This window comes from Dermacentor andersoni, chromosome 6, assembly GCF_023375885.2.
Source record: "Dermacentor andersoni chromosome 6, qqDerAnde1_hic_scaffold, whole genome shotgun sequence".
NCBI classification, from domain to species: domain Eukaryota; kingdom Metazoa; phylum Arthropoda; class Arachnida; order Ixodida; family Ixodidae; genus Dermacentor; species Dermacentor andersoni.
Genome location: NC_092819.1, coordinates 54,653,363 through 54,678,719, shown reverse-complemented (window position 1 = coordinate 54,678,719; position 25,357 = coordinate 54,653,363). Strand labels below are relative to the sequence as shown.

Here is a 25,357-nt window from a genome sequence, read left to right as displayed (position 1 = left end):
AATTCTGTTCACATTACTGATAATGCATTATTTCAGAACTATTTCCGCGACCTCGGTTGTAATAAGGTGATTGTACCGGAAGAGAAAACGAAGGTTAAAGCTCTATTTCCTGAACTTCGCGGAAAAAAAAAAAACCCAGTCGCCAGTATGTCAGCGTTACGTCGCGGATTTCAAAATACTTTCGTATTCAAGCCGTTGCGACTCAGCAGAACATTTCGAGAGGTTGCTAAGTTCATGCGTTGGCTACAACGGAATACAATGTAGTACTCCATTGCCAGTAAAACAATTATCTACTGCACGCGAGCAGACGCCGTTAAAATTCGCGACGTTGAGGCGTTCTATTACGGGAAGTTCGAGGTGGTGTCGCTCATGATCTTTCTTCTTTGCGTATTTTGTGCCTTACAAGGCCTCCTCTCACGATAAGAGTGACTTTTTTTTTTTTTTTTGGTACTGATGGGTAGTCGACTAGAAGGGTACACTGCAACATATATTTTTCGCTTTAGTGTTCCTTCACCGTCTTTCGCGCTGACTTAAATGAGTGACATGAGAGGATATGTCAGTGGTGTTACGGGAACACGGACCCCGCATTAAACGTAGTGACGCGATCCTTCCGACTCGCTGTTATCATTAGCGATGACGACGATGCTAGTACAGGGTGGCTGAGAAGTCGATGTCTCGTGCTGTCCCATAGAATCAGGTGGGGTTATACCAGGCTTGTATCTAACTTGCCTACTCTGCTCAAATTACCACATCTTAAGTACTTCCCAAAGTAACTTGGTATCTTTCAAATAATTTGAAGAACTCGGTATTTTTGTTGTAACAAATGCTACTTTTCAGAGTATCGTGTATTGAGTATTTAGTAAACGCCCTTCGTCACTGTCAGGTGCGGTATCGACGAGCAACGAGGTCGTCTAGTCGGACGTGCGGTGCGCACATTGCCGGTCCCGCACATTTCTTCTGTCTTACAACCGTTCAGGACGGCGAGCTTACAGAGAAAACAAGAAAGAAAGAAAGAAAGAAAGAAAGAAGGAAAGAAAGAAAGAAAGAAAGAAAGAAAGGAAGAAAGAAAGCGTGGCTCTCAAGGCTTGTAAGTACCTGTGAAGTAATGAAATACTTTTTTTTTAATGTTTAGTACTCTATCTCAAACACATTTCTGAATTCGGTATTTATAGTATGCTCAAATACTATTTCGCGTAGCATTGAGCAACTTCTCTTAATTACATCCTCCGAGTGTTTGTACAAGGCTGTGTTATGTGATGTCCTTATGTATCGTGCAAACGTTGCTGAGGGATTTGGTATGAAATCTCCTATGGCTTGTTTAACGGCACGCCTGGTATGCTACTCAGGATGAACGCGATGACGTATGAAGTGCCACACACAAAGAGCACATCACACTCAAACAACATACTCAGCCAACAATATGAGGCCAAGGAACAATGAAGCCAAAGAGAGCACATGAAGACTGACTGACAGCCTTGATGCCTTGAGGCTGCATAGTATGTCTATGCAGAGGTGAGTTAAGCCTACGGTTTCATGAACTTTCCACGTCTACCCCAATGGTAGCAAGCGGCGAGGGCGAACACTCTCAGGGCTAGGTTAAACATACGTGTATTATAACATTAGCGATATATATATATATATATATATATATATATATATATTACTTACACTGGCTACGCAAGCGTCGCATGTAGGAAGTCGCCATTTTAGTTAACTACTATACGCGAAGCCATTCTTTCTAGCAGCAGAGTCGTCGCTGCTGCTATACTGGGCTTACTGGGCTGTAGCCCAGTAAGCCTAGCGCAGCAAACGACGTCATAGCCTCTGCTCGACAATACACTCATCTGCACTAGCCTGCACGAAGTGTAGGTAAGAGAAAAAAAAGAGAGAGGGAAAAAATAACTCTACTGAAGAGAGTAGATCGAGTGACAGCTGGCGGCATCGTTTGTTTGGTAAGGCGCATCGCTCGTGGTGTGGACGTCGTGGGTTCGGCTGCCAGTGGAGTTTAATTGTATCTTTTATTTGACTATAATTCTGCTCAATAAAACGATAGGATGCCGCAAATGCAATGCCGCTTTTCAATTATTTCTACTGATCTAATATTTCTTTTTTTCGATTTGTCGATGTCAGTCCCATCAGGGAGCTTAATATAGGAAGGGCAGCTCCGTGAGATAAGCAATGCGTGCCGGCAGTGTAGTAATTTGCAATAAACATAATCGATATACACAATACAAAACTCGAGACAACCAATACAAAAACTATACCGTGAACATTGCCCGTCAGTCAAGGATAAGTTTACTCAGAAAAAAACAGCAGCCGCGAAAGAAAGAAAACCTGCACCCGGCGGCGAACGGTGCATCCGCTCGAATTTCTATATGGGTGAGGGAAAAACAAAACAGGTGCAAGCGTTTGCGAAGGCCTAAGCGTCACGCCTCCAAACGAGCGCGGTAAGCATAAACAGATTGTCCTCACGCTTGGAGGAAAGTGTGTCACGGTATTTACCGAAAGACAAAAAGAAACTTAAACATAAAATAAAGCAAGACTGAAAAATTCTGGTTTTTTCGTGTGCCCAAATCACGATATGATTGTGAGGCACGCCGTGGTAGGAGACTCCGGCATAATTTTGAAACAACCTGGGTTTCTTTAACGAACAGCCAATGCACGGTACACAGGTGAACTTCTTGTATTTCGCCCCCCATAGAAATTTAGCCGCCGCAGTCGGCTAAATTTGACACCGTTCCCTCGGGCTTGATTAGCAGCGCAACGCCATATGAGGCGAACTTTTGTCACATAGTACTAAAAGCGTCGTCGACGCCTCCTTTCCGTGTAAAACACGCCTAAAATTGGCTCGGCTCGAACTCTGACACCGCCTATTCAAATACATGTAAAATGCAGAAACGCTGTTCTGAGATAACCCTTGGGCCGATTTTAATAAATTTCGTGGTATTTCAGAGAAAAAGTTAAATTCTAGCGACTGAGGAAAGCGAAATTTTTATGTAAAGCCTCAAATCTTTTACAATAATTTTTATATGATTGCGTGTTAAAAAATGGAAACCCGATGTTTACAACTTTTGTCCCTCTGCATCAAAACGGATATCGTCGTTCTGTAAATTACTTCCATCAGAAAATCTAAAGCGGACAAATTTGATATAATAATTTATGTCTTACGTGAATTTTATACAATGTTTATGAAGGTTTTGCAAAACTGCTACTCACGCATCAGTGCTATATGTGAGAACCATATATAATGCATCAAATTTGTACGCTTTAGATGTGCTATTAGATGCAGATTACAGAATTGTGATATCGTTTTTCACTGCTGAGTTAGAGTTGTAAACAAGATAGTTTCGTTTTCTGGAAATTTGCGATCTTTGGCAATTTTTACAAAGAACCAGCGACCCGAATAAACATTCCGCTTGTAACAGTCACTACATTTTAACTTTTTTTTTGTCTGAAATGCAGCAAAGCTAATCAAATTTGGTGCAGTGGATCACTTTCATGGATGTTTTCCGTGGTCGCTGAATGCGACTGGCTAAGCCAGTGGCCGAGTAACGCCCGTCGCTCCTGTTGAGCGCGGTGCTCGCGACTTCACGTCACGAAACAGTGAACGTAACCTCTACAGTCGCTGATCTACTAAGAAACGTCGCTTCTGAACTACGTGCTGTCAGCGTTTACGGATCGCGGCATCTGAGAATGATACATAAGCTGGAAAACTGATCACTCCATGGGCTCCGATTCCGTCCGTCGGCTGAGGAAACATTCGACCCCTAAGATACAACGGTCCACAAACTTCCTACGCCCACTACCTGCTTCACACTCGAGCTCGTCTTACAGGTATGGCATATAGCCGTTGCTAGTCGGTGCCTGGAATTACCCAGATCTCCACGCCCGTTCGTCGGCATCCCACGACGACGGCAGGGAAGGCATTGCACCAATAAAAAAGCGGCTCCTCGCGAAGATATCGCGCACGTGCGCGAGGGTTGTTGGCCCCACAGCGAAGCCGCGGCGCATCATTGCGCCACGGCATTCTGAAACGTCGTCGCCGGAACAGGAACGAGGAGTATCGTCGTCGCGCGGCTCGGCGAAGGGACAGGTTTTTCTTCTTAACCGTAGGAAGGAAAAAGAAAAAAAAGGGAGGGAGGGGGAGGAGAGCGTTCGTCTCCTCGGGGAGGGAGTAACCGTCTCCTCCTCCTTACGATTCGAGGGCGATGGCCACCGCGAGAAACCCACGAAAGATTCTGCGGCCACAAGCTGCCACCGCCGCCGCCCATGCGGTGGAGGCCGGCCGTTCAGCCCGGGCCGTCTGAAGATCACGCCACGCGGGCCCGCCGGGGCTACAGATACCCGCCCCTGGACAAACGTAGACACACGGGATAGTTGCGACAGCGCCGTGGTTTAGCGCAACCGCGGCACGCGCTCGAAGCGTACCCTAGCGGCGTCAACGCCACAACGAGAGGCTCCGAGGGTCCCCGGGCAAGCAGGTCACTACTCCCTGTCCATCCTCCGCCGCAGACGCGGGAGGCCCCGCACCTTTTCTTATTTTCCGCGGAAGAATAAAAAAAGAAAAGGGAAAGCCTGTCGGCGCAGTTACGTAACGTCCGAGATACTCTGCCGCGCGCTTAATAAGGTTCGTACACATTTAGTTCCCCTCGTTCCGAGCGCCCGAAGGTAGGCGTGAGATACGTACACAACGTCTTCCCCCCGGGTCTATATACCAGAGAGACCCATTGGAGGCTTGAGACAGGTGGTTTATCAAGATGCGGAAAGAGCGAGCTTTAAAAGCGCTCTCGCTGGCTTTGTATATAAGGCCGGCGAGTCGGAAGGAACATCGTAGCTGTGCTCGTTGTTGGCGACGTCGAGGAAGCGATCGTACGTGTTGAAACCCGCAACGAAAAGAAACCATGAGGTCCCTCTTGGCGCTCGCCTTTCTCGCCGTCGCCGCCAACGCGCTCTACTACGAGACGAAACCGGAGCTCGGGAAGTACCAGGACGAGGCTGAGGTACGATTCATTGATTGATTGACTGATTGATTCGCGTGGTTTGACCTCCCAAAGTAACTCCAGGGCTATGAGTGAAGCCGTATAGCTAAGGACCTTGTGCTCAGGCACATGTAGGGCGAAGCTGTGGGCCATATTCTTCGCAAAACATTTTTTTTCTTCGCGGTAACTAGCCGGTCGCCTTCGCTAGTAATATGTTTGAGTTCGCGAATAGCTGGCGTCCGCACTTACGAATTGTTCTAGCGTTTTTTCTTCTTTTTTTTTGTATGAACATGAGCGTCACTTTTTCTCTAGCCACGCGGTCTGTATCGTACAATGTCTGAGAACGTCGTATTACTACGTACTTTTCCGGAATTGATGACTGCTATAAGTTATGACGGGCCTTCCCTTGTGGCAGATTTTTTTTTTCTTTTTTAATTCTCGAAGCTATGTGCACTTCAGCTATTGGACACGCCGAATAGCGGAGATGTCCAGATTGATTTGGACCATCCAGAACAATTTACCATGGTATCGTGATCTCAGCATATGGCTTTCCAGCCTAGCCTAACCCCATGATACATTGAAACCCATGACGTCACGTATTTCAAAGTACTTTTCCCCGTATTTTGGCTGTTGAGGGCGCCGTTGCAGTTCTCGAAAATCATGTCCGGCTTTTGGCTCACTTACAGTACAACCTAAAGTCCATCTTTGCCGATAAAAAAGAAGGAACTAAGCTCGAGAAGACGCCGTCGAAAAATCCATGACGTCACCGCGAACTAGTGCGCAAATTTCAAGGCGGCGTCGCCACCGGCCTCATAACATTTTTTTTTCGCGTATCTTCTGGGTTATAAAGCTTGTAGTGCGCCTCCTTCAGCTACAGATCAGCCTAATTTTCTCATTAGTGTCTCTTAAGAATGTGCGGGTAAGAGTGCAATATGATGATGGACCATGATGGGCCATGAAATAACACTTTAGCAATGTACAAGAGGAGTCTACACATACGAGCGCTGAAAGCAAAAGCTACAGCGCAAATTTTAAGTCCTGTGCCAGTGAGCCTTCGATATATATATATATATATATATATATATATATATATATATATATATATATATTCGCTCAAGAAAGTGCTGTCCTATCTAGAGTGAGACTTAGTAAAATGTGCTGCTCTGTTTCAGTTGATGTCTGCATATACGTAGCTACGAATAAACATAACAGTTGGTATAAAAGCTCGTGTATATCCCACAATAGCGCTCTGTTGATGTAATGATGTTTTTAGTACAGGAGTTCAGCACTGGGCTCCTTGAAGTACAGTGTCGTTCTTTCCAATTGTTTTAATTTTTACAACGAATCCGTCTGAGGGTACGCCGGTGGACTGTGTGTGTTTGCAGTGCTTCCCGTACGAGGAGCACTGGTACGTTATCTACCGCACGTTCGAGCACGATCCCTACCTTGGCGATGGCAAGTGCGCGTACCTCAGTCAGACCAAACCTCTGGTGAATGGAACCGCGGAGGCACATCTCAAGCACCGCACCGGAGAGGTTGTGTGAGTAACGTCCGCGCTACTTGCTCAAGAATGTGCTGTCCTATCTAGAGTGCGACTTAGTCAAATGTGCTCCTCTATTGCAGTTGATGTCTGCATATACGTAGCTGTTCGCTACGAATAAACATAACAGTTGGTATAAACGCTCGTGTATATACCAGAATATCGCTCTGTTGATGTAATGATGCATTTAGTACAGGAGTTCAGCACTGGGCTCCTTGATGTACAGTTCCGCAAACAAGTATCGAACGATAGAAACACCAGCGAAATCGGTATCTTGAAGACAGAGGTGGAAGGAGAGGGACGCGAATTCCTTTTTTTCTCGGCAAAGGGATGTGTTCCGGTTGGCGGCCAGCATCGAAACCGGCCTATACTCCAACGTGCGAGAGGACGGCTTCGCGCCCAGATTTTGAAACGTTGATGACGATCGCTAATGTCGTCCCTTATAAATCGGGGTGGCGACTAACAGACACCTAGCTCTTGTGAGATACACTAATATCGTAACGACGTGAGATCGACGAGGGTGCGGAGGTGCACCACCAGGAAATGCGCTTTATCAGTCGCCAAAGAAAACCAACAACGTCTTCTTCGTCTTCACGCTTAACCTAAAAACCCGCGCTACTTCAACCTCGTCATCACTGGCACACACCCGCGGCAATATATAGTTGTGCCAATATGTTACCACATCGCTCCTACCATTTTGCAGACACCTCGTAAAGCTGTGTATCTCTGCGACTTGACGCTATAGACCTCTCGTCAAAAAAAAAAAAAAAGCGTGGGTAACAAATATTGCTATGTTATAACGGTTTTTTTTTTAAATAGCGCTATCTTCAACAGCATAGTTTAACCAAGTGGCTTACTGTAAATGCACAGGTCTGGTCTGGTCCCCTCACCATTATGCTCATTCTGTGACGAAGCGGAGACAATCGACCATTTCTTGTTGTCTTGCAGACGTTTTTCTATTATAAGAAAACGACTACTCGAAATGCCGCTTCGCTCTATTGGTCTAACTTTATCAGTGCCTGTGATCCTATCTTTTGGAGCCTCCATTGTTGGGTTCAGCCACAGAAATGTTTGCTTGGCGATCCAAAATTACCTAATTGAAACCAATCGTTTTCCATGTTAGATTGATCGTTCTCCCTCCCTACCATAGCTTTCTTTTATTTCTTATCTATTATTAATTATTATTGTTATTATTATTATTATTTTCTTATACCCGGTTTTCATCTGATTATCTATTTTTTTTTCTCCAGACACAAAACGTTTACTTTTAAGCTCACACGCCCAAATTGTTAACTCCCTTGTTATCATTATTATTTTTAGGCACCTAATTAAACCGCCCGATTCTTGGCCAATCCCCCACTGTGGGTATGTGCCACGGCCACATAGGACAACAACAACAACAACAATAAATGCACAAGAAACCGTGACTACGTTCCTTTGTAACTCGAAGCTGTTTCGCGAAGCTGTTTCTGCCGGCTTCGTTAGGACTGAAACGAGAATTAAGATGAATGATGTCAATTACAGCGCATATTTAGCTATCTATTCGGCGAGCACTGGAAGACCCGATTACTCCCATTGCCGTCGTCATACCGGTTGTCCAAACAAGAAGCCTATATTCAACTGTGCTATCTGCGGAAATCTCCAAGTTGGAGGGTGATGGTTTTTGTGTGAGGAGGATTTGTCGATGTCCCCGACTGTTGCTGGACTCTTGTGAGAATAGACCAAAAAAATTTTTTTTTGTCGGAAACTAATACGTCGCTGCTGTTAAAGAAATTCGCGATGGTCCAGAATCGAATTCAGAGTCTCCACACGAGGATAACCGGCGGCTGTTCTGTTAACTGAGCATGCGAGGTTAGCAAGCGGTAGCGCGAGACAAGCTTATTCGAGACGACTCTGGGCGCAGCATGGACACTCGAAACAGAGAGGAACCAGGGCGAGAATAATAATTACAAAATTAATGAAACAATCCCGGTATGCGAGCGTTTTTCGTGTTCCGCCCCCATCGGAACGAGGCCCCCGCGGCCAGGATCGAAGCCACAACCTTGAACTCAGCAGCGCTACGCCATAACCACACTGGTGGATTTTTCGTGGACTAGATGACTTCTCATCTTTGCCGTCGACTTCATTTGCCAAATCCCCTACCTTGCCATTCAACGGCCACCATTAGGATAAGTGCAGGTCAACGAAGATAACAAACTAATCAGTACAGGTGATTGGGCCTCTCCTACCCTTGTCTGTGCTGCGCACTGCCTGTTATTATAATGAATAACTGCCAACTGACCCAGTTATAAGTTCTTTTGCCTATAATGCGGATCAGTTTCACAGGGCGTGGTGTTTACGCTAGCAGTTCTCTCTTCTGTAAACTCATCTTTTCTTCTTCTTTCGATTATACAGTGACTTCAAAACAGAACTGCACAAGACGGAGGGATACAAATACTACAACAAGCACAACGTGACCCTTCTGAGCGGTAAGCGTCATGTTTTGCGGATAGTAATCACCAGCAGAGTCGCCGAGTGGAGTGATCAGTCACGTTTCCGGAGTAACACGTGACAAAACGCTATTGGCATTTGATAGAATGTGGCACAGTGCATGGCGGCTATCCCGCTCTCCATTTTACACCACCACTGGCGTTCCACTGTTTTATGCTACAGTTGGTTACAGAAGCTTATAGGGGGAGAAGGAAGAAAAAACAAAACAAAAACAAACAGACTAATTGCACTGTCAAGTGTATGTCCTAGTAGACATTTCGGGCACTATAGCTTTAGCCTCAGGCTTAGCGCTTTTATGTACGCAGCCCAATAACTATACCGGACTTCAATCCCGTAGTTTAAACCTATGCCATAAAAAACTTATTCGTCGCAGCTTTGTTGAACGCGTTAACTGAACACTGCAATATGTGGTGTTGGTATACCATGTTCGCCTCTCCAAATTATCTGGCTGAAGAGGGTAAATTGTCGCTAGTTGCAGCAGACGGCCTTTAAGAAGCTGTTGTGGAACAAACAAACGAACGAACAAGTAACAACAACCATAATAACGTAGCGAAGAGGAACGCTATAGAGGGACATCCTCTCCAGCGCTTTTTGCTTGGGGGACGCCGCTCGTCCTGAGAGTCCGTGCCCTGCTATGACAGTCGGTTAAACTCGGGTGACTAATAAACACGTTTACAACAACAACAACAACAACAACAACAACAACAACATGCTGTACATCGAACCACTGTTCAATGCACAGCATGTTATTGTTGTTATTATTATTATTATTGTTATTATTGCTGTTATTGTTATTACTGTTATCATTGTTATTGTTATTGTTGTTGTTGTTGTCGTCGTCGTCGTTGTTGTTGTTTGCTAACATATGCATGTTAGCAAAGGGTTGCCGCGGCGTCAGGCTGGCTAAAGCTTTTGAACGTGCCCCAAATTTCGCTGGATGCGCATAATGCGTAACTATATCTTGGTGACAGCTAGCTGGTTCATCTTCAATACAAGGTGAAACAGCAGGGACTTAGTGAAGAGAGGACACAAAGAACATACACCAAAGGACAAGCGCTTTCCTGTGAGGGGGTGTTCTTCGTCGCGTCCTCGTTCCAGTCGCACTGTTTCAGCTTACGTCGAGGATATAATACTGTATTCCGTCCACTTGTGTCGTCGCTTTACCACCTTTCCCGTGTGCACTACAAAAGTCTAAAAACTGCCAGGTGTTGATACTGCCACGGGTCGTTGTTTATGGCCTCTGAGATCGTGCAAGAGCGCGCGCCGCCAGATATCTCGGAGCTCACGCGCTGTTCTAGCTTTTTTTTCTTCCCTCCCTTATGACCGCTTTACCGAACTGTCGCTGTTGTCGGGTTATCCCGACTCGTGCATGGCGCGCTTTTCTGTATCCGAAACTTCGAGAATACTGTCACGAATTCGATGGCGAGAAAGAGCGCCTAATCAGGCTTGCACATGCGATACGAGCAGCAGCCTTGAACATTCCCGAAATCCGCAGGCACAAACTCAAAAAGCTTGAAATTCGTAAGTCGTGTTTGATATATGCGCTGGGCGCCTTCGCTAACAATACGTCTTTTCAGCATCGAGGTTGACTTGAATTCGCGCCAACGAACAATTCTAGCATAAAAATTATTTTGTGTGATACGAGCTCTACTGATTACGTGAGCCGCCTCCACCGACGGCTCTACGGAACGCATACATTGACGTCAGTATATATGATACTAGCCCGACTTCAGCCGAAGCATTAGATTCGACATCCGGGAATGCCTTTATGGCCTACGGTGGTGTTTCCGACACTTCAAATTCCCGCCCCGTTGTCAAATTCATCCGATCAGAGAGGCCGTAGCAGCCCTGTGAGACAGCCAATCAGAAGTGGCAAGATGGCGAACTCGACGATACAGCGGAATCAGGATCCGGGATGCTATCACCATGACCGCACACACCGATGTATCGTTTTGCTTTGTTTGTTGGGTGTCCTTCTGGACCCAAGCTCGCCAAGCTGTAGTGTGGGATTCCTTAGCTCGCACTTCTGAAAGTGTTTCTTGTTGTTGACTCCGTTCATATATACAACGTGACAATATCCGAATGATGGTACGCACTTCGTGCCCCGTGTTTGACCAAGAACTAACCCTCACGTTCTCCCTTTGTTTTTTTTTTTCAGGACCAAAGAAAGGCCACAGCTTCTACCTGTACACCGCGTACTCAGACTGCTACGAATGCAAGGTCTACAGGCACCCGTATGCTGGCGGTAAGCGTATACCCATGCTCCGCATTCCACGCGACAAGCTGTATTTCTCAGCTGTTGATTAGGCGCGAAAAGATGATTGAGCTAACTCACTGAAGTCCTTGACAATACCGAAAATACAGCTTACGACAAAGCGCTAAACAAGAAAAAAGTATGAAACGAAAGAAACCCGTTGAGCCCGCTTTGCATTCCGTCATTGTATAGATGAAGATCTTAACGGGCCAATGGCGTCCGCCACTCTGGCCCCATAATTTCCCCCAAAACTTCGTTAAATCGGGCTAGACAGATTTCCTTCGTTTCTTCAAGGTGTTCAACGTATTAGGCTCTAGGAATGTGTCGAGAAATCAAAAGCATTTTGTTAAATTGAACATTTCGTAAAGTCTACTATCGTATAATCGAGCTTTGACTGTGCATAATAATAATAATAATAATAATAATAATAATAATAATAATAATAATAATAATAATAATAATAATAATAAAGTCGCAGTTTCGCCTGAAAGGCGAAGCACTGATTGCGATAGCAAATTAGTGTATAACTGTACGAAGTAAGGCTAGTAGTTTTAGCGGCCGTATAAACTTGTAAACATTCGCTTACATAGCTAAATTAACAATGATAAAATGTGTAAGCGTGACGAAACGAGGACGTACGAAGAAACAGACACACAGAGACAGCGCTGTCTTTGTGTATCTGCTTCTTTCTACATCCTTGTTCAGTCGCGCTTACACATTCCATCGTGGATTCGAACCAACTAGCCCGCCAACGTGTTTTAACTAAATTAACCAGCACGGTGTCACACGCGCACAGGTAAACCTGATCAGATCTCGCTCGATGAGCGCGGAAACTCGCTGTCAAAATGCTGGAGTGAAGAATCGCGGCGGTAGCAAGCTGAATTAACAACCTTCGTGCATGTCTCGCTTCAACGCGAACGAAACGTCGAAAGCACAGCGCATTAAGAGGCCAAGAAAGCTTCGCTTTAAAAGAATGTTTGCGAATGAATGCTTATCATACACAACGAAGAACAAGCCCATGACCAATGACGAGTGTGGCCTGATTCAAACACCTGTCATCCAATTCGACAATGCCTCAGCACCGGCGTCCGCCTGGAAAGAGTGTCTTCTCGCGGGTTCCTGAAAAAAAAAAAAAGGAGGAGGGGGGCGGGAACTGGACGCTTCGGTCGCCGGCGTCCGCCTTTTGAGCAGAAACCGGCGAAGAAATACTCTTTTCAGTCGGACGCCATCGCTGTGACGGTGCGAGGTGGATGACGGCTACGTGATCATGTGTAGCCTCCGCATTTACAAATGCACCTTAACTTGGTGTCTATACCTCACTTGATCTAGATGACGCCTGGCGTGAAAGTGCCGAAGATGCGCGGCGTATCCTTTGCCGCGTTGACGTCAGGCTTTATTTTGACCAAGTCCAAGCACGGGCTTCGAGTCAAGGCGCATTTCTGAATACGGGGATAAGATTAAGCTTGCGGACAAGCCGAAATACTTTAGTTGGCACTGAAACCACGCGAGGCTTCCGTCACTGCGACAATGTCATCGTGGCGCCAGAATGGGATTACTAAGGCCTAAACAAATGTACGACAGCGAAATATACAGGACTCCATTCTTCTAGTGGTTTGAACTGGCGTCAAGAGGGGCGCGTGAAGTGGCCTGGGAAACTTTGACGGAGACCACTTTACCACCCGCTATACACATAACTTCACCGCAGTCGCACACGGCGCCGATGTGACACAACACCAAAAGTGTTCGACCAGTTTTCGATAGTAGTTACTGAAAGCGCGCCTATTTCTTTGTTGCTGTCTTTGCGATGGAGCACAACACATTTTCATTGGAGAAACGGCACGGCGCGCGCCCGGACTGGGCGAACTGGGGCGAATTTAATCTTTGGCGTTTCTTTCTTTTCACAGAGAATGCCTGCTCGCTGGTGGTGCCTGCTCACAAGAAGAACCACCTGACCCACTCGTGCAAGTTCATCTTCCACCTCCTCTGCGGACACAGCTACCAGGCCGTTTACGACGAGACCTGCCACTGAGCTCACTAACTCGCCGCTGGATCGGACACACGGCCCCGTATAGCATGGAACACTTACGCTGCAATTACCCCCCGCTGCCTGGTCTCTTGCATACTGTGGCATCCAATACCAATAAAGGCATTAGTCGTCGCTGTACATGCACAGGTTGTTAGTTCTACTCCTCTAAAATGGTTTCGGCAGATGTATGCCAATCCGAGCAACCGATGCATCAAATACAGAGAAGCCTGTGTGAAGTGCTTATTACTTTATAGTAAGGACTGAATCTGAGCCAGTTGGGGATGCAGCACCTTCGCAGGGGACAGCGCAAATGGGACTGGCAAGTGGCAGACATGCACATAAAGTGCTCACTTCCAACTGAGCTCATTGATTGACACCGGTGCTACATCCAGTGCAATTTCTTCGTTATAAGCGATCATTTTCTAGTGCTTCGCTATATACGAGCGTAGTGCCCGGTCAAATCCGACACGTGCTCTTGTGTGCTGCGCCGGCTCTGCCGACGCCGGCGCCTATAGGTACACGTTCCAACGGTCTCACATTGCGCTGCGTTACTGGAAGTTATTAGGCGGCACTCACACAAGCCACTGAAAGAGGCCGCGCTACCAAGTTGGCCGAAGGGCGATGGTCGGAAAATGATCGCTTTGGTCGAGAAGCGAGCAGTTTCGTGAGGCCGCTCTCGCTGACCGACTCTTCAGCTCCGCGATTGCAGTCATAAAGTTGCTGAAGCCATGGAGGAAGGAAAACGTTAGGAGGGCGCATCGCGCAACGCGATTGAAGATAAACCTGGTGGCCCAACACGTGATCGCACGTCAAAGTGCGCGGTTGGTTTTAGTGTTCCCGCTCCGAAGGCATGGCCACGGCAGGGCTGCTGAAGAAGCACGCACCGAATAAAATCTACTGGCACAGCTACTGGGAACCGAGCGTCTCAGCAAATCTATACTCTTGCTCCGTGGTCTCGATGCAAGAGCTCACGTGTTGGGCCACCACTGCGCAAATGAATGGGCTTCGCGGAGCGTTCGCTTGCCAAGGCTGTCTGCGCGACGTAATCTTCTCTCTTGACTTTTTTCTTCCTCCATGGCTGAAGCAATCAATCACGCAGGAGTGGGACGTCGGAATACGCTTATGGGCATTTTACGTGTCCACGGTTGTGCAGACAGACGCGAATGGCAGCAATCGCGAGGCGTTTCGGTGTGACGGCGGGAAAGTCACGCTCGCCTTTGCGAACATTGGTCACCGTGAGTGACCGATGGTCACTTACGGTGAGCGATGTCACTCGGTCGCCAGTAGCCAGGCCTCTGTCAGTCGCCGGTGTGAGTGTCATCTTAGTGAGAGCTCATCACCGACGCCGGGGTTCAGCTGCGCGTTCTCACCGACGGCCTGGTCGTACGGGCGCTTCGCGGTTCTGACGCAGGATTCGTCGCTGGTTGTTAGTCGATTGACAATCGACACCAAACATGCAATCGCACGCCGCCGTTAGCGTTCACTGCCGCCGCACGCGAACCGTCTGTAGAACTTCCCGTGACAGCTTCGCTGCAAAACCTCTCTACGATCAGCGGGTTAGATGAGCCCGCAGATAAGTGTTCTTCCTTTTTACAGCGATGATGGCAGGGGTTCCGTGGATTTTTTTCATGTCCGTCAACAAATCTGCGTGTGAAAAATCTCAGCTTTCGAATTTGATGCAAAGTCCCTTCATTCTATGCAAAAGCTTACACGTCTCATCACTTAAATATGCATTTTCAGTAGATTAGTTATCAATAGGCACCATATTCAATATCAGTATACTTTTATAGGGACAAATTCTCAGGTAGATAATCTCTTTTTTGCTTGCTTACGGTGGTATGAACCATTGCTTAAGGGGGTATGAGACATTCGCTGCCTTATGTGACGGACTAATTTGTCGTTGGGTAGGCGTAGAAATGCTTACGCATTTAATAACAGAGGTGATACGAGAATGTGTGTGCGTACGTATAGTCACGATGACCGCCGATTGGGACAACAGATGTGTACGTACTTTTGTTCAACATTCTGTGTCACCTCTGTGTCGTGTGCTTAACAGCTTCGCTGGTCATCTTCCTTCACATAGTGCAATTGCTCACGATTTCCTTTTTTTTTTCGTTACCACCGCTGGACAGAACTGAAAAAAAAAAAAACAGGTCACGTTTACACATGTGGACACCGTGACTGACAGGGACAGTGTTTCCTGTGATTCTTCGAAGGCCTATATATGCAGAAACTGAAAGTTCAAGCTAAATGAATTCTGGGGCTTTGCATGCCAAAACCAGAATATGAATACGAGGCCTGCCATGTGGGGGGGAGGGGTCCCCGGAAAAATTTCCGATCACTTGAGGGCTTTTTAACGTGCACCTAAATCTACGTACACGAACGTTTTGGCAGTTCGCTTCCATCGAAATGCGACCACTGCTGCCGGGATCGAACCCGCGACTTCGATCTCAGCAGCTCAACTCCCCTGAGCTACCATGGCACATGGAAGTGCAAACCACCGTCACGGCTATGAAGAAGCGCTCTGTCATTTCACTTTCTTTTCGTTCCTTGTAATTTGTGCACTAAGTAAGGCTGTTCCTCGACGAAAGCGTCGATAAAGGACCTCTTGCCGATGTTCGACAGGTGTGTAGAACGAGGCCATAGGGCGAACCGCGATGTGCAGGACGGTGGGAAGTAGCCGAATAAGACAATGGACACGGTGGGTGCGAGGCATAACGAGGTGTGGCACTGGTGGCGAGTTCTAGCTTCTCCGAGAACGCCGGATTGGAAACGATGCTCTCGCTCAAGGACGAGATGAAGCGGAAGTGCTGAACCAGAAAATGAGCCGAATATGTTTGTCCGGAGTACTCTGTCAGTCGCATGTACGCACACATTTGAGTACGGGACTTGCTTCTGCCGGTCACGTACAGTAGTGGCAAGTTAAAAAGAAAAAAAGAAGGAACGAAATACTAGACGCGTGCATTAAGCTGCGGGTAAATATAACCCTCTGCTTGCCCAAAGTGACTTAGTTTCATTTCACTGTGCGGAGTGTTGCTACGCACAATCGTTGTACACGGAGGTACTGCCATAGATCAGTGATGCATGGTGAAGGAATAATTTCAGAGCGAATAGCTTTCTTTGCATCTTGGGCTCGTTTTTGTGGTTGGTGGGAATCGGCAAAGAACACGGTCAGTCGGTCGGTCACGTCGGTTGGTTATTTGTTCTATTTGCTTACATAGACGTCGGTCGGTCATTTGTTCTATTTGATTACATAGACAAATCGTCGATAGTTGCGCATAATCTTTGTTTTTTCTTGCAATGCCTGCAGCCAATAATTCCGTTGCACGTGACTTTTGAGCCAGTGATTCAATTCACATTAAAAAAAAAGAAGTGACAGGAATGACTCCAAACTAGAGGCTTATTTACATTGTAATTATGAATAAATTAAAGATATTAAATTAGAGCGTTTTACGTGACAGTACAATGATGTGGTTATGAGGCACGCCGTAGTGTGGGACTCCGGAAATTTTGACCAATTTGATCCGGCCCAACCGAACACCCATCTCGGGGTACGTGCATCGATTTGACATTATCAAGGAATGTGTCTGCAGTTGCGAGTATAGCGATCAGCGTAAATCATAGCGACCCCAAAGCCATTGTGACCGTCTTTACTAAGTGACAATGAGTGGTGCAATAAAGACTTCACCACAAGTTTTCTTACCACGATGTTTACAGCTCCACTGGTCAGCCACCTTCGCAGGGCGAAATGGGTTTGGATTTTTAAACTTTATATCTCCCACATCTGGGGGATCCGTCTTCTCCGGTTCGGAGATTTTTTTTGTGTGTGTGGGTATAAAACGTGTTCCGGCTTGGCGTCATATATGACACTGGTGTGATTTCGCATATTGGGGTGTGTGGATCAACTGGGAATATGATTTCTTGCTTGTGCGAGTCCTCTAGCTTAAGGCGTCGCGTGTTCGACACTATACTTGCTTTAGTTCTGCAGGCGTGAGTGAGTTTGAACACTGGAAGAGAAATAGGGATATTTGACTAAGTACGCGCGCATGCTCGGGTACGGCTATCAACTGGCCACTAATGCCAGTCGAATTGATGACCTGCAACGGTGATCGTATACATGACTTCCTGCGCCAATTACTAAGGGTGAATTTACGGTGCGAAGATCTTAGATAATGAAAACGTTTAAAGGACCACGTGGTACATCGGAGCAGAAGGTGCTATATTGCTGCCGTAGTAAAAACGAAGGGCAGAACAGATCCGTGCTCGATGGCCCCGCACACCTCTTGCACGAAAGCTCATTACCCGCTCCAAGGAAGAGCAAATGGCCTTAGGCTACTTTCTGTAACAGTGATCACTAAAGTTGTAAGCATTACGGAGGCGTTCATACGTCCGATGAACGTCAACGTGAATTGATGATGAGGTGAAAGATTTCAGGCTTCGTGGTACGGAACAAATCGAGATAGAGAATTAACCCAGTGTCAAGCCTATTTTGCCTAATTTCTCTCCGGACTTGGTTACTACTTCTGTTTTTTCGAAGTTTATATGTTCAGTTTACCAGTTATTATATACGGAATGCACGCGTCTTCTGTCGTTATCTCGCCTCTTGTGTTGATTGAGTTCTGTTATTTTTCTGTTTTTTTTTCTTCTATATTGGTATAACTGGCTCTAGCAGCAGAAAAACTCTCCCCCCCTCTTCGCTTTTTGTCAACATCGGCGTGGGACGGGAGAAACGTTCGGCAACAGGCTCACAACTCGAAAGGAAGCGCTAAAACCGGTCCCGGCGACACTTTCTGCGGTGCTCATTTGCATACATGACAGCGTGAATGATGAGGCGCGCGGAATCTTCGTGCGACACACGAGTGTGCTGCTTCCGCACGCCGATAGTTGCTGCCCCATCTACATTCATTACAGAGGCACTGCATCCGACAAAGAGCACAGGTTTATACTCCACCTCACGAACGGCGTGCAGTGCAGAGAAAGATACGGGTCGCGTCAGCCAAACGCTAAAGGAAGGGCTCCCCCAATGTCCTCCCCTGATCGCGCTCCGCCGACAAATCCGACTGAATGGAAGCTTCGTGGAGAGATGAGTGGCGCACAATGAGTGGTGGTTCTCACTTCTCTGAAACTCGCAGCCGGCTCTCAATGGTTAGCTGACACGAGCCCTATCGAGCCTTCGCTGTAGTGCACGCAGTTGATGAGGCGGAGCTACAGCGCACTCGGACTTGAAAGATAACACTGCAGACGACGAGCCTCGTCGAACGTCTTATCGTATAAGAAAGAAAATACATGAACATGCACTGGATAAACGCCTCTTGGTACTAAGAGCCCGACATCTTTAAGGGCAACAATCCTTTTACCGTCGTCTGGCGCGGCATGCTTTTGCAGACGCGCGCCGCTAACCACGATACATCGGCCATGCTGTCTCTTCTTTTTTTACTTCTGAAAGTTGAGACTTTTCTTCTTTATTTTAGCTGTATCAGCGTACATCCTTGCTTCAAACTCAGGGATAAATTTTACCGTATATAAAGGTCTGGACAAGTAATGCAGAGGGGCAACAAAATGAAATGGCGTTCATCCTGACCGGATGGACCGGGTGCTATAAAAAGACTCCGCGCTGCGTAGTCTGCTCTGAGCCAAAAGAGCAGACGAACCATGTCGTTAGGATTCGCCCTTGCGTTCGGCTTTCTCGCGGTTGCTGCCAACGCTGTACACCTCGAGCGCAGGCCGGATCTTGGGGAATTTCAAGATGAACGCAAGGTATCACTAGGCACCCGCCTTTTCCCCGTCCTATGAAACTGTATGTATATGTTTGGGGCACGTTTTGCTGCGAACAATGGGGCCGCGTATTTGCTCGCGCAATGTGGGTTATAAAGTCAGAGCTCGAATGCAGGTTGACGCACAACGTCCTGTTAGGGCAAAATTAAATTCGTCGAGTAATATAGCAGTGGGTCCTTGTATTCACCTATAATGACGCACACAAACACGCAGACACGCACGCACATACAGACACACACACACACAGAAACGTAATATAAGCAATGCCGTAGTGAGGGGCTCCGAATAATTTTGACCACTTGGGTTTCTATAAGATACACGCAAGGACTTATCTTGCGAGACGAAAAATTGCAGCGTGGCAACGGGATAGCCACTGAGCCATAGCGGATGTTCTAGATAGTTATGTACGTGTATGTACAATGCATAACACGTAAGCTGTTGAGCGTATTTTTGCTTCGACTCGGTTCGCGTGTTGCTGCTTGCAGTGCTTCCCGTACGAGACGCCGTGGTTTGCCGTGTTGAGAAACTTCGAGAACGACCCGTACATCGGCGGCACCGCCAAGTGCATCCGGGTCACGCAGACGGCCCCTCTCCAGGGCGACGTCACCGAGAACGTCGTCGAGTACGGACACACCGAAAAATCGTGAGCGATCATCTACTCCCTATTCGTGTTTTGCCCGTTTTGGCAATGTTGAAGGCTGTAGTGTAAATTGCACGCCGTATGTATGCAAACATAATACACACTCGGGCCTTGTTATGTAAAAAAATTTGCTATGATCACAGCGCAATATGCGCGCGTGATTATATAGAGCACAGATATTTCGCCTATTTCGTAGGTTGAATGCGATATAATACATATCGCGTTGTATATACTCTGCTGTTTTACGCATCAAAGTTCGCTCTGTCATAGCGTTTTTCCGATGGTGCTCTTGTTGTCTTCGCAGGAGAAACAAGGTTACATTGATGAGCACAGAAGGGTACCACCATAAGAATCTGCTAAACGTCACTTTCCTGGAAGGTAAGCACCATTCCCGGCTTACAAAGGGCCAGATGTTGTACTGCATTGAATGGCTTAGAGTGACTGCTCCGAGGGCGGTGGAATGCGGAAAACACTTGTGCACATCGATTTAAGCGCATGCCAAGGGATCTCTGGTGGTCGAAATTAGCCCGTAGTTTTCTACTACGACGTCCTTCAAAGCCCGAGTTTCTAGTGACGCTAAACTCAATCAATCAATCAATCAATCAATCAATCAATCAATCAATCAATCAATCAATCAATCAATCAATCAATCAATCAATCAATCAATCAATCAATCAATCAATCAATCAATCAATCAATCAATCAATCAATCAATCTTCACGTATACATGGTTGCAAACCGTCCCAGACTTCGGCAGGACTGTCCCACGCTTTCCGAGATTTAATAAAAATGTTCCGACGACCTGCACTTGACAGGAGTTATTTGCCTCGGATTAAGGTCGGTGAAATATCCAGCTGGATGTGTCTTCAGGTCCCAGGTTCATGATAAAAATGTTTGCGGCAGTTGAATAGCCAGGGCCATAACTATACTCAATGCCGCGGTAACCCTCTCCCTCTTTTCCTCTTTCTATTGCCATTTTATCCTCGCTCCCTGTGTAGGGTGCACAGCAAATTTCTAGCGCCTTTCCTGTTTATGCTTCCTCTTCCTCATATTGCTTTGTTTATTGTTTTTGATTTCTTTCTTTGTGTACATCAACAGAAATCGAACCTATTTTTGAAAATTTGTTTATTTAGGTCTAAAATGTTGCCAAGTTGATTAAGCAGACTGGGTATTTGGTGCAGAATATGCTGCCGACCATAGGTAGTTCACTACCATACTCACAATGAAACTTCTACCTGCTTGTAAGGTGTTTCTTGTCACAGGGATAAACGAAATTTCGTGAGAAGATCTGACACCGAATCACCGCGACCTCGTTCCCTCAGTGCAAGACCACACCACTGACGTGCGCCTATCAGTTTCTCAAAAGTTCCCCAAACTTGCCTATATCGTTCTGATGCTCTAGGAACGGCAGCTTTCCAGATGGTGGATTATCCTACATCCGGGAACAGGTTTAACTGACAAAACAAAGGAGCCAAATTGGCAACAACCTAGAAGTATAGTAATAATAAGATACACAGGGTGTCCCAGCTAACCTTAGCCATAGTTTAAAAATATGCGAATGCCACGTAGCTAGACAAAACCAAAGCAATGTGGTTCGCCGTCGCTTGGAGATACTCAAATTATTATTTTTATTTCATTCCGCCTAATTAGACAATTAGTGGTTTCTTAGTGGCTATGGTGTTGGGCTGCTAAGCACGAGGTCGCGGGATTGAATCCGGGCCATGGCAGCCGCATTACGATGGGGGCGACATGCGAAGACACCCGTGTACTGAGATTTAGGTGCACGTTAAAGAACCCCCTGCAGGTTGTCCAAATTTCCGGAGTCCCCCACTACGGCGTGCCTCACAACCAGATCGTGGTTCTGGCACGTAAAACTCCATAATTTAATTTAATTTAATTTAATTAGACAATTAATCATAATTAATTAATTTCCCAGATATCATCAGATTAAAAGTGTCAATGAGAAAATTGTAGAGCGACATAAAATACTCCCGATACAGCTTTCTGTTGCTCAATACGTGCTACATGAAAGTGTTTTTCAGAGCGGGAAGAAGCCCGCAAGTGTACGCAAAATTGCCGCGCGACTGGCCGCTCGAAGGCCTTTGCGTGTATTCGCGGGCTTCTTTCACGCTCGGAAAAGTACTTTTATGTATCACGTATTGAGCAACAGAAAGTTGTACCGGGAGTTTTTAATGTCGCTCTACAATTTTCTCGTTGACACTTTTCATGTAATCATAATATCTGGGAAGTTAATTAATTAGGACTAATGGTGTGTTTAGAATGAAAAAAAAAATCATCCGAGTATCTCCGAGCGACGGTCAACAAAGTTACCTTGGTTCCGTCCAGCTACGTGGCATTCGCATATTTTTAAACTCTGGCTAAAGTTAGCTGGGACACCGTGTATATTACACAACGGCGCTCCACTGGCCCGTAACGATATCAAGTTCTTTATTTGTTAGATGCGTGTGTGTGAGTGTGTGTGCGTTTGTGTACGTGTATGTGTGCCTGCGTGCCTGTGTGGGTGTTGGGCGAGGGGGAATGGCGGGGAAGGGGGGGAGGAGAGGTGAGCGCTTGCGCGCTTCGCGTTTACGTGCGTTCACTTCAGCATAGCGTGTTGTCGCCGCGCAAAGTGATGATTCTGTGCGTGCTCGCCTTGTTTACTGCCACTTTGTGCTCAGGACCTGGAAAGGGATCTCACCTTCAACTGTTCAGCGTGTACTCCGATTGCGACAAGTGCAAGGTGTACAGGAACCCTTACGCCGGCGGTGAGTGCAGCGCTACTACTAACTCGCTGCACCAATGTGTTCGATTAGTACGTCTTCTATTTGCCGCAACAAGTTTACCGTGTGCCGGCACCCAGCTAAGCGAGCGGACAGCAGGCACTTGCCGCTTCATTTGCTTGTCTCGACGATCACAGACTCTCTCGCAAGGAATCTTACCGGTAGGTCTCGGAGCTACTCATTAAAGGCATACGCGCCTTAAGTTTTATTTCTTACTTTTTTTTTGAAAAATTGTCACAATTAACGGGTCCGAAGGTGAGATAGCAGCTGGAATCATGGTAAATAACTTATTCAATCAATCAATCAATCAATCAATCAATCAATCAATCAATCAATCAATCAATCAATCAATCAATCAATCAATCAATCAATCAATCAATCAATCAATCAATCAATATTCGCCTCTTATACTTTCTGGCTCCTAACAGTCGTATTTTTCTTCGTTCTTGTAATCGCAGAGGACGCTTGCACACTCTTCGTACCGGCGAGCAGGGCTAGGCAGATCGACCCTGCGTGCCAGTTCATATTCAACCTGCTCTGCGGCAGCGACAAGCATTACCACCTGCTGGACGACGGCTGCACTTTATAAGCCCCATTCACACCTCGAAGAAGGCTTATATATATATATATATATACGGCTGCAATTTCATCGCGCCACCGTTACGTCGTCCTTCTGTTCAACCGCACTTAACATCGAAAGACCAAATACACTGTATGCATTATCCACTTGGGTTGTTTTCTCTGTCACAAACAAGAAAAGAAAAGCTGCGCAGGTCTGGCGCTGTGCGGATACAATGCGAAACATTCTTCGATCCGACGCCTGCATGCTATCTGCGACCGGCGGTTTAAAAAAAAAAAATGTTCGGAAAACGTAAAAAATGATCGATCCGCGTGTCGAACTGAGCAGAGTTTGCAGCCCTGGCGCCCATGGTTACAGCCATGGCCATTACGATAATAATGACGACCTCAGACACATCAGCGCAAAATCAGACTCATTAAGTGGGCTGGGCTAAGAAATGGACACATTTCATAAATGCATTAGGGGCATTCACTATACATATAATAAGAAAGGACTACATAGAATACATATAATAAGAAAGGGTACCTTACAGTGCCCAGGCACAAACTACCGGTTTGGCTCCACGAATGTTTAAGCTCACAGGTCTTCGTGCTGACGCTACACTAAAAACACAAGTCAACTGCTGCAGGCCGAACTGAAACAACCATAATAGCTAAATAGACGAACAAGTAGCAAACTAAGCCTTAAATCAATCGGGAGCTTCAAAAAAAAAAAAGGATAAAGTGTAAAACACTAAGACAGGAGAGCAAAAAAAATTAAATTATGGGGTTTTACGTGCCAAAACGACTTTCTCATTATGAGGCACGCCGTAGTGGAGGACTCCGGAAATTTCGACCACCTGGGGTTCTTTAACGCGCACCTAAATCTAAGTACACGGATGTTTTCGCATTTCGCCCCCATCGAAATGCGGCCGCCGTGGCCGGGATTCGATCCCGCGACCTCGTGCTCAGCAGCCCAACACCATAGACAGGAGAGCAGTCAAGAAACAGAAATACCAGAAAATCACACGCGTGAAGTCTCTCGTACGTACATGCAGATCTCAGAGAAACTAAACACAGCTATACGCCGTTTTCCAGCTTCATCTCGGCTCAGCTTTCACTGGCGTCTACAGTGTGAATTGAGCTCACTTTCAAGCAACTTCTCGTGTTGCTTCTGGCATTCTTACCCTCACGAGGAGAACGAGGACATGGACTGTCACGAAGTGAAATCGAATCGCCTCACAAAATAGAATTTGCGTAAGAAAATGGAAAATTCCTTTTTTGTTTTCTACCTCAACACATGGATAGCCTTGCGCAAATGAGTGCAAGGCGTGCAAAAACAAGTAAGCACGTTTTGTTAGCTCGTTACGTGACTTTCGAGGAAGTGATACGGTCTACTGCATGTCACGGTCACGCGAGCTGAAACGGTCGTGTTTCTCAGAAACTTGCGTCAGAGTTATTCCGTGCGTGCGTGTATCTATCTGTGCGTGTGCGTGTGTGTTAGCGTGCTTCTGTTAATCCGGAGATGCCCACTACAGCATCTTTCTTAGCGCCTGTGTCCTATAAAAGCACATCAATAAATCAATCAATCAATCAATCAATCAATCAATCAATCAATCAATCAATCAATCAATCAATCAATCAATCAATCAATCAATCAATCGTGTACTTAGCGTGCGCGGGAAAAACATAAAGATCTTCATGCTGGCGCCACAAATAGAATCAGAAAAATATTGCAATAAAGAGTAGCTACAAGGGAATGTGAGTAACACAATCCCATGAAAATAGCAACAAAAAGAGAACAATCCGGTACAATACGGGGAACAAGAAGAAACACGATAAATATGCAAGGACACTTCTGGAAAAACAAACTTTACGTTAAAAAAAAACCAAGATATCGAACTGATGTTAAATAAAATGTACGCGCACACAACTCCTTCGGGGGCCTTTGAGGTATCGGAATAAATAAAAGAAAACAACATCACACAGGAAATAATCTGGGAGTTGTCTAAGTATGAGTGAGTATTGTACCGCCTCCACATCTCCACGCAGCAAGGTGTTATCAATGTTATGAAACTTAATCCCACCTGTACATACCTTTATCAATCTCTATCGGACTAGATCCGACCCTTATCAACCCTTATTAGTTGTTATGAACCATATCGGACTCGATCCGAGCAAACATTTACCGGCTGCATCAACCTTATCAAATTTGGTCCAATAGTTATTCCTCTTTAGCTGTGCTTATCAACTTTATCGGACTTGATCCAACCACTGTCAACCCTTATCGGCGCTTATTAACCTTATCAGAATTG

The 25,357-nt window shown here is 46.2% G+C and overlaps 2 protein-coding genes across 2 annotated transcripts; both read left to right on the top strand.

The window, feature by feature from the left end:
* Window positions 1-4,814: 4,814 nt before the first annotated feature.
* Window positions 4,815-13,427, top strand: LOC126523054 (uncharacterized). The gene is made up of 5 exons (XM_050171881.3): window positions 4,815-5,000; window positions 6,365-6,519; window positions 8,914-8,987; window positions 11,168-11,254; window positions 13,168-13,427. Exons 1-5 carry the CDS (start codon window positions 4,902-4,904, stop codon window positions 13,290-13,292), a joined length of 540 nt encoding a protein of 179 aa, XP_050027838.3. The 5' UTR covers window positions 4,815-4,901; the 3' UTR covers window positions 13,293-13,427.
* Window positions 13,428-18,933: 5,506 nt separating this feature from the next.
* On the top strand, window positions 18,934-23,210 carry LOC129382512 (uncharacterized). The gene is made up of 5 exons (XM_055066593.2): window positions 18,934-19,046; window positions 19,550-19,707; window positions 20,009-20,082; window positions 22,383-22,469; window positions 22,943-23,210. The coding sequence occupies exons 1-5, from the start codon at window positions 18,942-18,944 to the stop codon at window positions 23,071-23,073; spliced, it is 555 nt and encodes a 184-aa protein (XP_054922568.2). The 5' UTR covers window positions 18,934-18,941; the 3' UTR covers window positions 23,074-23,210.
* Window positions 23,211-25,357: the final 2,147 nt, after the last annotated feature.